The following is a 13,571-nucleotide window of genomic DNA, read 5'->3' as shown; positions in this document are numbered from 1 at the left end:
GTGGACAATTTCAACAGAAAGGAGGAAACCATGAAAATGAACAAAATCTGGCTACCAGTATTAAAAAACGCTAAAATTGCAACAGCAAAACAACAGAGAGGAAACAATCAGGGACAGCTAATCGCCTCTTAACAAAAGATTCCCCACACCAAAAAACTGCCAGGCCATCAAATGCTAATCAAGCTGATCAGTTGAAACATTCACACCTAGCTCCAGCAGACAAGGGTTCTTTGTCCCGCCCTGGTCATTCCACAGATATATAAATCCATTTTTCTAGTTCCAACAGACCTCACTACCTCTGAGGATGCTTGCCATAGATGTTGGCGAAACGTCAGGAGAGAATGCCTCTAGAACATGGTCATATAGCCCAAAAAAACCTACAACAACCCAGAAATCAGAAAAATTCACCACACACCCTTCCTTCAGCAGGATCTCCCCATGGAGAAAATAACACTTTCTATTTGCATTAAGTGAAATCTGAATTTATTCTATTTGCAGTAAGTGAAATCAGAATCAACTAAAATATCAAGGAGGTGTTTCACCATTTAATATGAGATACATTTGATTAAAACACAGAACAAAAAGCATTTATTCTTTAATCTTCTCCACATAAACCCCAGGGCAAAAATTACGGCACTTTGCTCTCGAAACACATTCACGTTTTATATATTTGCAAAATAGTGTATGAGATACAATGGGTAAGAGATATACACATTTTAACAACATAAATGTAAGTTTCAGTTATTAATACTGCTAGGTAACATGAAAGATTCTTTAAATAATGCAACACAATTACTGATATAATATAAGCATTATGCAATGCATATCCTTTGCAAAAAGAAAATCCATAGTGATGTTTTTGCTATCTGAATTTCAGGAAAACATTATTTTAAATGAAGTGTTCTAAAGTAAACCTACTGCTTTTTCTCATAAAAGTAGATTTTTATATCTTATATAATTCCTGAATGAAAATAAAATTCAGACAACCTGAAAGAACAAAAATAAACCAACTCAATAACATTATCAACATTATTTTGATGTATTTTGAATTTGAACATTTAAGATGTCCATTTAAAAAATTGCTTTAAATACCTTTCTGCCGTCACTTGCATGACAATTGACATTTAGCGGTGTGAGCAAAGCCATTAATTTTTCTTCATTTCCACTCCTAGAAAGCAATTAACATTTCTGAACAGCTCGCAAGTATACTTCTTTATTCAGTATATATAATATTGCAAATCAAGCACCGCTACTTAATGCTTAGCTATTAAAATACAAGCTTTAGGCTTGATTTTATTAATGTAAACAGGAAAGTATTCTAGTAAAAGCATAATTAATTACGAGTTGTCAACCACAAACCTAATGGTAATTTGTGATACAAAGGCTAAAGTTGCAGTTCTAGAGTCATTCACAGAAAAGTGAAGGAAATCTGACTCAGTTGTACATATTTCTCAATAGAAATTTTCTAGATTCCACTGAAAGAACCAAGGACATTCAGCAAATGGGTTGTTGTAGGTTTTTTTGGGGCTATATGGCCATGGTCTAGAGGCATTCTCTCCTGACGTTTCGCCTGCATCTATGGCAAGCATCCTCAGAGGTAGTGCACCTTCACTACCTCTGAGGATGCTTGCCATAGATGCAGGCAAAACGTCAGGAGAGAATGCCTCTAGACCATGGCCATATAGACCAAAAAAACCTACAACAACCCAGTGATTCCGGCCATGAAAGCCTTCGACAATTCAGCAAATGTTTGTCTATCAGTGGTTAGTGAAAGCCTCAGATACCTTCACACACTGGTCTTTTGCACTGAATTAATGGAAAAGTAACTGTTTTTAATGTTGGGATTGCAATCCATAACATCCAATAATCCTCATACACAGAAATAACACAAACCATATTCAGAAAAAGCTCAGATTGTAAACATTAATAAAAAAGAGGCTACTTACACTGCTTGCAAATCTGCTTTCAATTTTCTATTAATACTTAAGAACTATTTAAAGACATTATTCAACTGTTTTCCATGTATGGAGAAGCTGTCAGAGATTCTATGCTGCTTTCGCCCTGTCCCACATCTCTATGGACTGATACATATATATTAACCTTGGAAAAATGTGACCAGCAGTAGCCTTTGCCAGCATCTTCTCCAGATACAGAACAGGTCAATAGGGCTATGTCATGTTTTTCATACTGACAGTTGATAGTACATAGAACCAAAACGTCAGCATAAACATTCATTGACAAATGAAATCTGTTACGAAAATGACCATCAGATGCTTATTTTCTCAGCAATGTTGAAAAATAAAGTTTGCTACCACTGTGTCAGGGTCACAGCAACAGGTTTGAACCATATTAACAACCTTCTAATCTGTAACCCCCCACATCAGAATAAACTCTTTTATTCTTAATATTAACTCGAAAAATTACTGCCCCTTTTTCTCCCCTGAACACTGAAAAAGGAAAGCTTTAATATTGCTTTTACTGTTACCACCTACCTGGCGCTTTCCAAGAGTTCATCTTTCTTGTATTCACCTGAAAGTTATCAAAGTAAATATAACTATTTTCGTATCTCAAATTTACATATTAAAATGTCTATGAACCATAATAAGTTAGTAAGTGATCATGCAACCCAAATTCCGTTTATCAAGCTACCAAGCATTAAGGGAAAGCAAGAAAATTTCTGTCAAAAAAGTAATAATCAATTATATATACAGTACAATTACAAGCAGTACAGAGGGCAAATGTGAAAATTAATTACTGAAAGTTATTTATTTAATTTCCATGATGCCATAGGCAATGTTTAAAATGTTAAAATATCTATGATATCATGATAGAATAAACATTCCTATTATGTTTCTTTTGGAATTAGAAGTAGGCAATTTGAACAGTTTTATAAAGTAATACAAAAGCATGTATGCTTTCCTATGCCTATTGTCTTCATGATTTTGTTTTTCACCAAAATTAAAGCAATACCAACCTGGACAATGAATTATACCCCCAACATCCAACTTTTAGTGTTTATTACAAATATGCAAGGACAATTATACTGAACAATACTGGAAATTGAAATAATAATAATAATTTTATGTCAAAAGTGACTTCAGAAACTGCAAGTTGCTTCTGGTGTGAGAGAATTGGCCTTCTGCTCCTATTAAAGCAAGACATATATAATCCAGAAAACTATAATGAAATTGAGGGATTGGATGAAAAACGTAAAGACTGATACTTGAGGTTTTCTATATCAGTTTTGATGTGTGTGTAGAATCAGAAAAAAATATGCAGGTTCAAGTTCTTACACACCACAGTCATCTTATGCTTATCAGATCTCAAAGGGAAAAAAATCAATAGGTGTTAGCCAGAGCAAATTTAAAAACAAAAGATTTAAACTACCTGTAAGTACTGCTTTTGCTGATGGGTCTGCTAGATCTAGTGCTGTTCTCCCATCTGTATTACGAATGGCTGGATCAGCACCATGTTGCAGCAGCACTAAAAAAAAATGATGGTATTTAAAATAATGCAGCCTGAAATTTAAGCTTAAGTAAAGATACAATTATCTTACCAGGACACCCAGCCCACCCTCAAGTAACTCAGAAATACATCATACCCAGTCCTTTGGATTTATCTTCACATTAACCAAAGTATTTAACAATTGAACTTTTCGTGTATTTTAAGGATTCAGTGCAATGGGTTAAAATCTGCGTGGGAAGTTAAAGCATGTTTTCAGGGCAGAGCAGAACTGAACAAAAAATATAATTAAATGTGACTACAAAATCGGCTCGAGAATAGAACCAACCCAGAAATTATGTCAATGAACCTGCATATTTTTCCTCACAGCTCCCACGTTACCTATCGGAGCAACAACAATCCCTATCCTTACATATGCTATGTTACGACTAGTTCCTTGGTACAAACCCTCTTTGAAACCAGAACCTTGGCAAGAATTTAATGAGAGCTTTAAATAATTTTCTTGCTATAGCCGTAGTTTGAGAACTGAATATGGACATATTCCATTCTAGGTAATAGATGGTTTGTTGTAATGCAAATATCTTCCAAGGAAATAGAGAGGCACCATTAGATCATATGAATGATGCTTCTGTCCCTACCCAGATTGACTGTATCCTAAATCAATTAGATTATTTTTATATTACAAACAACTCTGCTAACTTCCCAACAGAAACCACATAATAGTATTAATGTGCAATGCATATGAAAACAGAATTTTAAACACCTCTGTCATTCAGGAATACATAATTACATGTAGTTTGAGATATTTTAATCAAGAACAGTGAATGCTTTGAGTTTTCACAAGACTTGCATAGCTGCAAAGCTCAATTTTTTAACGAAAAAACAGGTCATTTGATAATTTTCTGTACAAATTACTGGATAAAAGATTTGAGATAGCTACCTATGCAGACATCAATTTTTCCCTTAATGGCAGATTCATGAAGAGGAGTATAGTTCCAATTGTCCCGGGAATTAGGATCTGCACCATGGTGCAAGAGAAGATTAACAACTTCCGCATGACCAAAGGAGCAGGCATTATGGAGTGGAATGAGTCCGCCGTCATCTCGCGCATGAACGTTAGCACCACTCTGAAGCAAATATTCCACTACATCCCTCCGACCAAAACCTGAAACAAGTAAGTAGTTTGATAAAATAATTCATTAAAAAGGGAGCTAGAAGAAACAACCAAACCCACCAATTCCTGATATGATTCCAAAAATGCTGTAACTAGTTAAGATTCCTGATACTGGGCCAACAAACAAAATAAAAGGCTAATGTGAAATAGGATGCTTCTCCTACTTCAGAAAAAAGGCCCCATAGGAACACTCCTCTTCCCCACGTCCATTTAGAAATAAAAATATAGACGATGCTATTGTAGAGGACATTGTCATTTTGTTCAAGCCATCGGGGCAATTTGTCCTTTCAGCCACTGCTCTGTCCTCCAGTCTCTTTAACCCAACCTGCTATGCTGTATCTTTGAACAAAGAACATACTGAGAAATGGGCAGCTGTAAATAGCAAAACCTGAATACATTTCATGCTGACTCTTTTTCTTCATGTCCATAACGTCTCCCCCAAATGATTCAGCCTTACATTGAACTTATGGATATGTCCTGCAAAATGCATAGTCAGGGCTTTATAAGCTTAAAGATACTAATTTGTTTTGTTGTTTCCTCTTTCTGAGAGCTGCTTATCCTCCATAGAAGTAAATACTTTTTGATCATTGAGATATCCCTGTATTTAGACAGCTGGCAATGGGCCAAAACTGAATAATGCATGTCACAGAGTACCAAGTGTGTACAGCAAAGCTTCCCTAGAAGTGTCACATCAAAATGCTCCCTTAGCCCCCAACCCAATCCCACCAAATGCTCCTTCACCCCTCTAAATGCTTCCTCACATCCTTCTCCCCAAAAGAGAAACCTCTCAGTCTGGGGAAATAATACACTTGGAGCCAAGTCAGGTGGGGAAGTGTCCAAAACAGTTGAAGGACACTGCTCCAGACTCTACTGCATCTCATTAAAATAGTAAATAGTTCATGTATGTCTTGGACATATTTACATGTTGTTACTCATGAATGACAAACATCTTGGAAATGTATGCTATTAACTTGCAAATCATTTATTTAAAAATATAAATGAAATGTTTTCATGAGATATGTTGTGTCCCCATACAGTCCGTTATTACAATGTATGTATGTGTCCATATTTCTTATAAAGGGTTGGTTTAAGCTCCAGTTTGCTAGTAAAACTGAATTATCATGTCACAAAATGATGCAAATCTAAAAAGTATGTCATTAACATGGAAAGTTTTGAAAGCTCTGGTTTATAGGCTGCAGATGAGTTGTTCTGAAAAATTTGGCTAAGAGTAAAGTTTGGTTATTTGAGTTCATGTTATTGCAAAAGCAACCAACTCTTTGTGAACCTTTTATTGGTTCTTTAGTAAAGAAATTGAATGAGAAACTAGGACTGTTACAGATCTGAAGACGACCATTTTACTCATGCACTGGACTACTTGGCAAACAGGTTTAAAAAGTTTTTGAAGGAAATTATGCACAACATACCTATTCTTTGCCACACACAAAAGCAACGTTTAGATTATCATGCATCCAAGTTAGGAATTATTCAGATGCTAAAATGTTTGTTTGGACAACTCCCAGAACCCCCTGCCAGCAGGGCAAATTTTCCAAACTCTGCATTTATTATATTTTATATAAAAGTTTATAACAACATATGGATGGTGGCAGTCTACCACTCAAGAATATAAACAAATGTTAACTTCAAGCCTGTCCTATCTCATGCCATAAAAACCATCCTCACTATTTAAAAGAAGGAAATAATCTACAATGCTGGAACTTTCATGAGTCAAGGTTCAGTTTGGAATATGCTGGAGTGAGGAATCTTCGGATTCCGTCAACAAAGCTTGGATTGGCCATATTAGAGCAGATAGTAAGTCATGGAAGATTCAGCAAGCATATTTTAAGTACTGCAACTTGATAAAATAACATAAAAACAGAATTTTTAAAAGCTATGCAATTCCATGACTTTTGCATGTTTTAACTTTTGCATTTGAAGATGGTCGGGAAGCTTCAGTAAGTGCAAAGATCCGCAGCCATACTGCTGACTGGGATGGATTGCAGGAAAATATACTACCTCCTCTTAAAGCAGCTCCATTGGTTGCCAATCTGCTTCTGGGCCCAATTCAAAGTGCAGGTTAACAGTTTTTGTGTGGTAACAGTTTTTGTTTTAAGTTGATAAGTTTTAATTATGTGATTTTAAAGTATATGTTATTTAATTTTTATATGTATTCAAGGTGTTGAATAATGCCTTTGTTGTGAGCTGCCTTGAGTCCCCTTCAGGGTGAGAAGGGTGGGATATAAATGCTGTAAATAAATAAAAATAAACCACCTCTCTTTCAAATTATTTCCAACTCTCTCACCAACTATCTCTCTCTTAAATCAAGTTACTTAACCTAGCAGAACTTGATTTAAAATATGTGAATTGACAATATGCTGTATACCTTTAACAGACAGTATCTACAGTGATCTAATAGTGATTTGCTGCACAGCATAACTAGTTCTTAGAAACTGTTCTGACCAAATTCAGAGGAGTTTACACACTTTAAATTCTATATTAGATAGCATTTGTTGCTGTTACATGCTAGGGATGCAATTCTTCATTAATTTTATACTCGACAGAAGAAACAAGTAATTACATGTATATCTTCCATGGGCAAAAATTTATACAAATACTGGGTTGTTGTAGGTTTTTCCGGGCTTTATGGCCATGTTCTAGAGGCATTTTCTCCTGACGTTTTGGCTGCATCTATGGCAAGCATCCTCAGAAATAGTGATGTCCTTCTGGAGGCAGGTTAAAGCCTTTTAATTTAGGCAGGCTATTAAATAAGGTTTTAAAGATCATGTCACGGACTGCTGTAATTTTATATGCTTTTAATGATGTTCAAAAGTGTTTTAATACTTGTATATGTTAAAGTTGCATTGCAATGCTTTTAGTTGTGAGCTGCTTTGCGTCTCCGTATGGAGAGAAAAAGGATATAAATAAACATAATAATAATAATAGCTCACAGGATTCCTTAGCATTGACCCAAGACTGTTCAAGTGGGGTCAAGCTGCATGCAGATGATGCCCAACTCTACTACTCCTTTCCACCTGATTCCATGGAAGCAGACCTTCCCCTGAACTGTTATCTGAGGACAGTGATGGACTGGATGAGGGTGAACAAGCTGAAATTCAATCCAGACAAGACCAAGGCACTGCTGGTCTCAAGGAAGATGGATCCAGGAACTGGATTACAACCTGAGCTGGATGGGGTTACACTTCACCTGAAATCTCAGGTGCGCAGTTTGAGGGTCCTCCTGGACTCCGCCTTAAACCTAGAGGCCCAGGTGGCAGTGGTGTCTAGGTTGGCCTTTGCATAATTAAAGCTTGTGTACCAAATGTGCCCATTCCTGGAGGAAGATGACCTAGCCACAGTAGTATGCGTAATGGTTACACCCAGACTGGACTATTGCAACGCGCTTTACATAGGTCTGCCTTTGAAAAGTGTTTGGAAACTACAGTTCATACAAAGACCTGCAGTCAGGCTGGTAATGGGGAGCTGGTATCAGGAAGTACACTACCCTGCTCCTGAGACAGCTTCACTGGCTGCCCATCCGTTTCCAGGCCCAATTCAAGGTGCTGGTTCTCACCTATAAAGTCTTATATGGCTTTGGTCCAGCCTACCAGGAACATCGTGTGTTCCTTTATGCTCCTGGTCAAGAGTTGAGGTCCAGCAAGAAGACCCTAATTGCTACTCGGCCCCATTCAAAAATGTGTTTACAGAAAATGATAGAAGGCTTATTCTCTGGGGCAGCTCCAGTACTGTGGAACTCCCTCTTGGAGGAACTAAGATCAGCCCCATCCCTCCTAAGCTTCAGGAAGGGGGTAAAGACCTTGCTTTTCAAGGCCTTTGAATAAGACACGTGCCATTGGAATGGGTTGAGTTTAAAAATGTATGACTATTAATTGAGGGGCTGATATGGGGGAGGTGGAAGTTGTATGTGTGTTTTTTAGTATGTTTTAACTTTTGCATTTGAAGATGGTCAAGAAGCTTCAATTAGTGCAAAGATTGCAGGAAACATATTACCCCTCTCTTAAAGTAGCTATGTTGGTTGCCAATCTGCTTCCGGGCCCAATTCAAAGTGCAGATTGAGCCCTATATGACAACAACAACAACAACCACAACTTTATTTATACTCCGCCACCATCTCCCCAAAGTGGACTCGGGGATGCTAACATGAGGTCAATCCCAAAAACAATACAGCAAAGTTAGACACAAAACAACAGAAAAATTACATTGCAACAAAATACATAAAGTAACAAAATAGAATAAACAGTGCAAAATAATATAATACAAATCAAATATAAAGAGCGGGCCAAATGCACGTGATAAAATGTTTAAACCCTGGGTGAGATAGGAATAGAAAAAGTGTATTTGTGCAGGAGGAGCCCAAGAAGGGGGAGTAGTGGGGCTTGACCTTTATAAAGGGGGGAAGTGCATCATGAGAACTGTAGATGGAAACAAATAAAATGGGTTGAATGGTCAGTCTCCAAAGGCACATCGGAAGAGCCAAGTTTTTAGATCTTGGCTATATGGTTCAGACCCTGCCTATTTACGTGATTGCATTACTCCTTATAAAGCAGTTCAGGCTCTAAGATCAACTGGGGAGGTCCTCCTCTCGATTCCACCTTCCTCACAAGCAAGGTTGGTAGGGATGAGGAAGAGGTAATCACCCCCCTCCGCGACTCTGAAATGCCCTCCCCAGGGAAATTAGACAAGCACCCAACCTCTTAACATTCAGGATGGAGTTGAAAACATGGCTATTTAAGCAGGCTTTTGATAAGGGCTAAAAGTATCAACCTCTTTATCGGACAGGACTTTAAATGGCTATGTATAATATATAATGCTGGATACCCTGATCATAGGAATTGGCTGGTTTAAAATGATGTTGATCTATATACTTGTGCGCCAGCTGCGCCCGTACCTTGGGAAGTCTGACTTGGCCATGGTAGTCCACCCTCTGGTTACATTCCGTATAGACTACAGCAACACACACTACATGGGGTTGCCTTCGAAGACTGTCCGGAAGTTTCAAATGGTCCAACGGACGGCAGCCAGATTGCTAACAGGAGCAGTCCACAGGGAACACACAACTTCCCTGCTGAGCCAGCTCCACTGGCTGCCAGTGTGCTATCAGGCACAATTCAAAGTGCTGGCTTTAGCCTATAAAGCCCTAAACAGTACTGGCCCAACTTACCTGTCCGAACGCATCTCCCCTTATGAACCCGCTAGGGCTTTAAGATTGTCACAAGTATGTCTGGCAGGGATGAGAGACAGGGCCTTCTCAGTGGTGGCCCCTTGGCTATGGAATGCCCTCCCTTCCCTTTTAACATTTCGAAAGAAGTTGAAGACTTGGCTGTTTGAGCAAGCGTTTGCAGACACAATATAACAGACATGGAGAGAAAAAAAACGGAACGACTCGACAATGCTATTAGATAACGCTTTTAAGTAAGAGACTCAACTTGATATGTTTTTATTGATATTGTTTTACTTGGTTTTAAACTTAAACGAACCGTTTTAAATTGTATCTTATGTCTTTGATACTGACTGTAAACCACCCTGAGTTGCCTGTGGGCTGAGAGGGGCAGTATATAAATGTAGTAAATAAATAAATATACATACTAGCTTGGGGACATTATTGCACAATATTGATACGTGATTTTTGTCTGTGTTATATCATTTACTGTGTTTGTTTGTTTTTGCTGTAAGTCGCCCAGAGCACCTTCGGGGAGATGGGACAGGCGCGATTGGTGGGGACGAGAGAGAGGGCCTTCTGGGTAGTGCCCCCCCCCCCCCGACTCTGGAACTCACTTCCCAAGCACATCAGGCATGCCCCAACTCTGGCAGTCTTTAGGAGGAGTCTGAAAACATGGCTTTTCCAGTGTGCCTTCCCAGAATAAGAAAAATTCTCAGCAATATGCCCTCAGAATGCACTTTACTACTGGTTTGGGATTGACTGTGTTCCCTCATCTCTCTTTGAAAACCCTATACGAGTTATATCCTACCTTGTTCGTTCCCAGCGTTTATTTTTTAATTTTTAAAACCATTACATTTGGCCCGGCCATAGGTTTTTAAATCCTTGTGTGTTACTATTTATTGGTTATTGTTTATATGTGATATATTAATTGTATGGTATTTATTGTTTTATTGCTCTTGTTATTGATGTACTGTTGGGCTTGGCCTCATGTAAGCCATTCCGAGTCCCTTGGGGAGATGGTGGCGGAGTATAAATAAAGATTATTATTATTATTATTATTATTATTATTATGGGACAGGATATAAAGAAAGTTTGATATTATTGTTACTTTATGTTTTATTGTTGATATATGATATGTGTTATATCATTTACTGTGTTTGTTTGTTTTTGCTGTAAGTTGCCCAGAGCCCCTTCGGGGAGATGGGACAGGATATAAAGAAAGTTTGATATTATTGTTACTTTATGTTTTATTGTTGATATTGTGTGTTTTATATGCTGTCAACCGCTGTGGGTCATGCCGTGGAGAAAGACGGGGCAGAAATATCTTAAAATAAATTAATAAATATTAATATTGCGGTGTGAAGCAAGCATGGGTAAACTTGATATGTGATTTTGTTTGTGTTATATAATTTACCCTAATCCATCTAAAACACAGACATGTGCCTTTCACCTTAAGAACAGACAAGCATCCCGAGCTCTGGGGATTACCTGGGAAGGAATCCCACTGGAGCATTGCAGAACACCCAAATACCTGGGAGTCACTTTGGACCGTGCTCTGACCTACAAGAAGCACTGCCTGAACATCAAGCAAAAAGTGGGCGCTAGAAACAACATTATACGAAAGCTGATTGGCACAACTTGGGTATCACAACCAGACACAGTGAAGACATCTGCCCTTGCGCTATGCTACTCTGCTGCTGAGTACGCTTGCCCAGTGTGGAACAGTAGATGTGGCTCTTAATGAGACATGTCGCATTATCACAGGGTGTCTGCGCCCCACACCAATGGAGAAATTACACTGCTTAGCTGGTATTGCACCACCTGACATCTGCCGGGAAGTAGCAGCCAATAGTGAAAGGACCAAGGCAGCGACATCTCCAGCTCACCCCTTGTTTGGGTATCAGCCAGCACGTCAACGACTTAAATCAAGACATAGTTTTCTTAGATCTACAGAGACACTTGCTGGAACACCTCAGCAAGCGAGAGTCCAAAAGTGGCAGGCCCAAACCCAGCACCTCAATCCATGGGTGATACCAGATGAGAGACTCCCCCCTGGGCACACAGAAGACTGGGTGACTTGGAAGGCACTGAACAGACTGCGCTCTGGCACCACGAGATGCAGAGCCAATCTTAAGAAATGGGGCTACAAAGTGGAATCCACGACATGCGAGTGTGGAGAAGAACAAACCACTGACCACCTGCTACAATGCACCCTGAGCCCTGCCACATGCACCATGGAGGACCTCCTTGCAGCAACATCAGAGGCACTCCAAGTGGCCAGATACTGGTCAAAGGACATTTAATCAACTACAAAGTTTGCAAAATCTGTGTTTTTTTTAAAACATCTGTTTGTTTGTTTCGTTCTGTTAGAAATGTAATACAATGGTATGGTTGCTGATGACACAATAAATAAATTTACTGTGTGTTTGTTTGTTTTTGCTGTAAGTCGCCCAGAGCCCCAGATGGGACAGGAAATAAAGAAAGTTTGAAATTATTGTTACTTTATGCTTTATTGTTGATATTGTGTGTTTTCTATGCTGTCAACCGCTGTGGGTCATGCCGTGGAGAAAAGCGGGGTAGAAATATCTTAAAATAAATTAATAAATATTAATATTGCGGTGTAATAAATATTTAATATTGGGTGAACTCTGGCCCTCCAGGTGTTTTGGACTTCAACTCCCACAATTCCTAACAGCCTCAGGCCCTTTCCTTTCCCCCCTCAGCCGAAAAGGAAAGGGCCTGAGGCTGTTAGGAATTGTGGGAGTTGAAGTCCAAAACACCTGGAGGGCCAGAGTTTGCTCATACCTGTCCAGGATTCACCTGAAGCCCAATTTCCTGAGGCCTCTAAAGAGAAGGTCCCCCTCCTTCCATCTTTCCCTCCCTCCTTCCGGTGCGGCCTTCCCTCGAAGAGGTAGCTTACCTGCAGCGAAGTGGAGGGGGCTGGACTTCCTGCCGGCCGTGTCCCTGCCGTTGACGTTCTCGGGCCTCACGAGCCGCTTCACGCGCTCCACGTCGCCGTTGCGGCAGGCCTCGAAGAGCTCGCGGGCAGGCTCCGAGAGGAGGGAGGAGGAGGAGGAAGAAGAGACGCCGCCGAAGCAGGACGCCGAGGAGGGGAGCAGCGACTCCGCCCCGCCCGCGCCCCTCCGCCCAGCCATGCCTTTTCCGCCTCCTCCTCCCGAGGCTCCCACTCACACCCGGAGGCCCGCCATAGAAAGAAGCGGCCTCTGAGGGGGGCGCGAAGAAAAGAAGCCTCCGCCTCAGCGGCCCCGGTGGGAGGGGAAGCGGAACAGCCAGGGTGCGCGCGCACAGGGAAGAGGGGGGAGGAGGGAGAGAGGACTCGCAGGGAACAGGGTTAGGGAGAGCACGGCGCATGCGCGTGCTCTCCCCGGTGGGAGGGGAAGCGGAGCATCCAGGGTGCGCGCGCATGGGGGAAGGTGAAGCGAGAGAAGGGAGAAGTGCGGGGAAAACACAGTTAAAGCGAGCACAGCGCATGCGCAAGAGACTCCTTTCCAGAGTGGGTCAGGTATTTGAGGAAGGAGGTCATAGAATCAAAGAGTTGCAAGAGACCTCATGGGCCGTCCAGTCCAACCCCCTGCCAAGAAGCAGGAATATTGCATTCAAATCACCCCTGACAGATGGCCATCCAGCCTCTGTTTAAAAGCTTCCAAAGAAGGAGCCTCCACCACACTCCGGGGCAGAGAGTTCCACTGCTGAACGGCTCTCACAGTCAAGAAGTTCTTCCTCATGTTCAGATGGCAT

At 40.4% G+C, this 13,571-nt stretch overlaps 1 protein-coding gene across 2 annotated transcripts in view; it reads right to left on the bottom strand.

Moving 5' to 3' along the window:
• TNKS2 (tankyrase 2) overlaps positions 1 to 13,169 on the bottom strand; it is a 37,957-nt gene extending 24,788 nt beyond the window's left edge. For both annotated transcript variants that reach the window (XM_060768739.2, XM_060768740.2), the window contains exons 1-5: positions 12,733 to 13,169; positions 4,403 to 4,627; positions 3,388 to 3,483; positions 2,493 to 2,529; positions 1,093 to 1,168 (exon numbers count right to left, since the gene is read on the bottom strand). In XM_060768739.2, coding sequence (XP_060624722.2) covers positions 1,093 to 1,168; positions 2,493 to 2,529; positions 3,388 to 3,483; positions 4,403 to 4,627; positions 12,733 to 12,967 — 669 coding nt within the window. In that variant the 5' untranslated portion in view covers positions 12,968 to 13,169. The remainder of the gene's footprint in view (positions 1 to 1,092; positions 1,169 to 2,492; positions 2,530 to 3,387; positions 3,484 to 4,402; positions 4,628 to 12,732) is intronic.
• Between the last annotated feature and the right edge of the window lie 402 nt (positions 13,170 to 13,571).

The sequence above is a fragment of the Anolis sagrei genome, chromosome 3, assembly GCF_037176765.1.
Source record: "Anolis sagrei isolate rAnoSag1 chromosome 3, rAnoSag1.mat, whole genome shotgun sequence".
NCBI lineage: Eukaryota > Metazoa > Chordata > Lepidosauria > Squamata > Dactyloidae > Anolis > Anolis sagrei.
The sequence above is the reverse complement of the archived record's forward strand: the minus strand, read 5'-3'. Positions and strand labels throughout refer to the sequence as shown.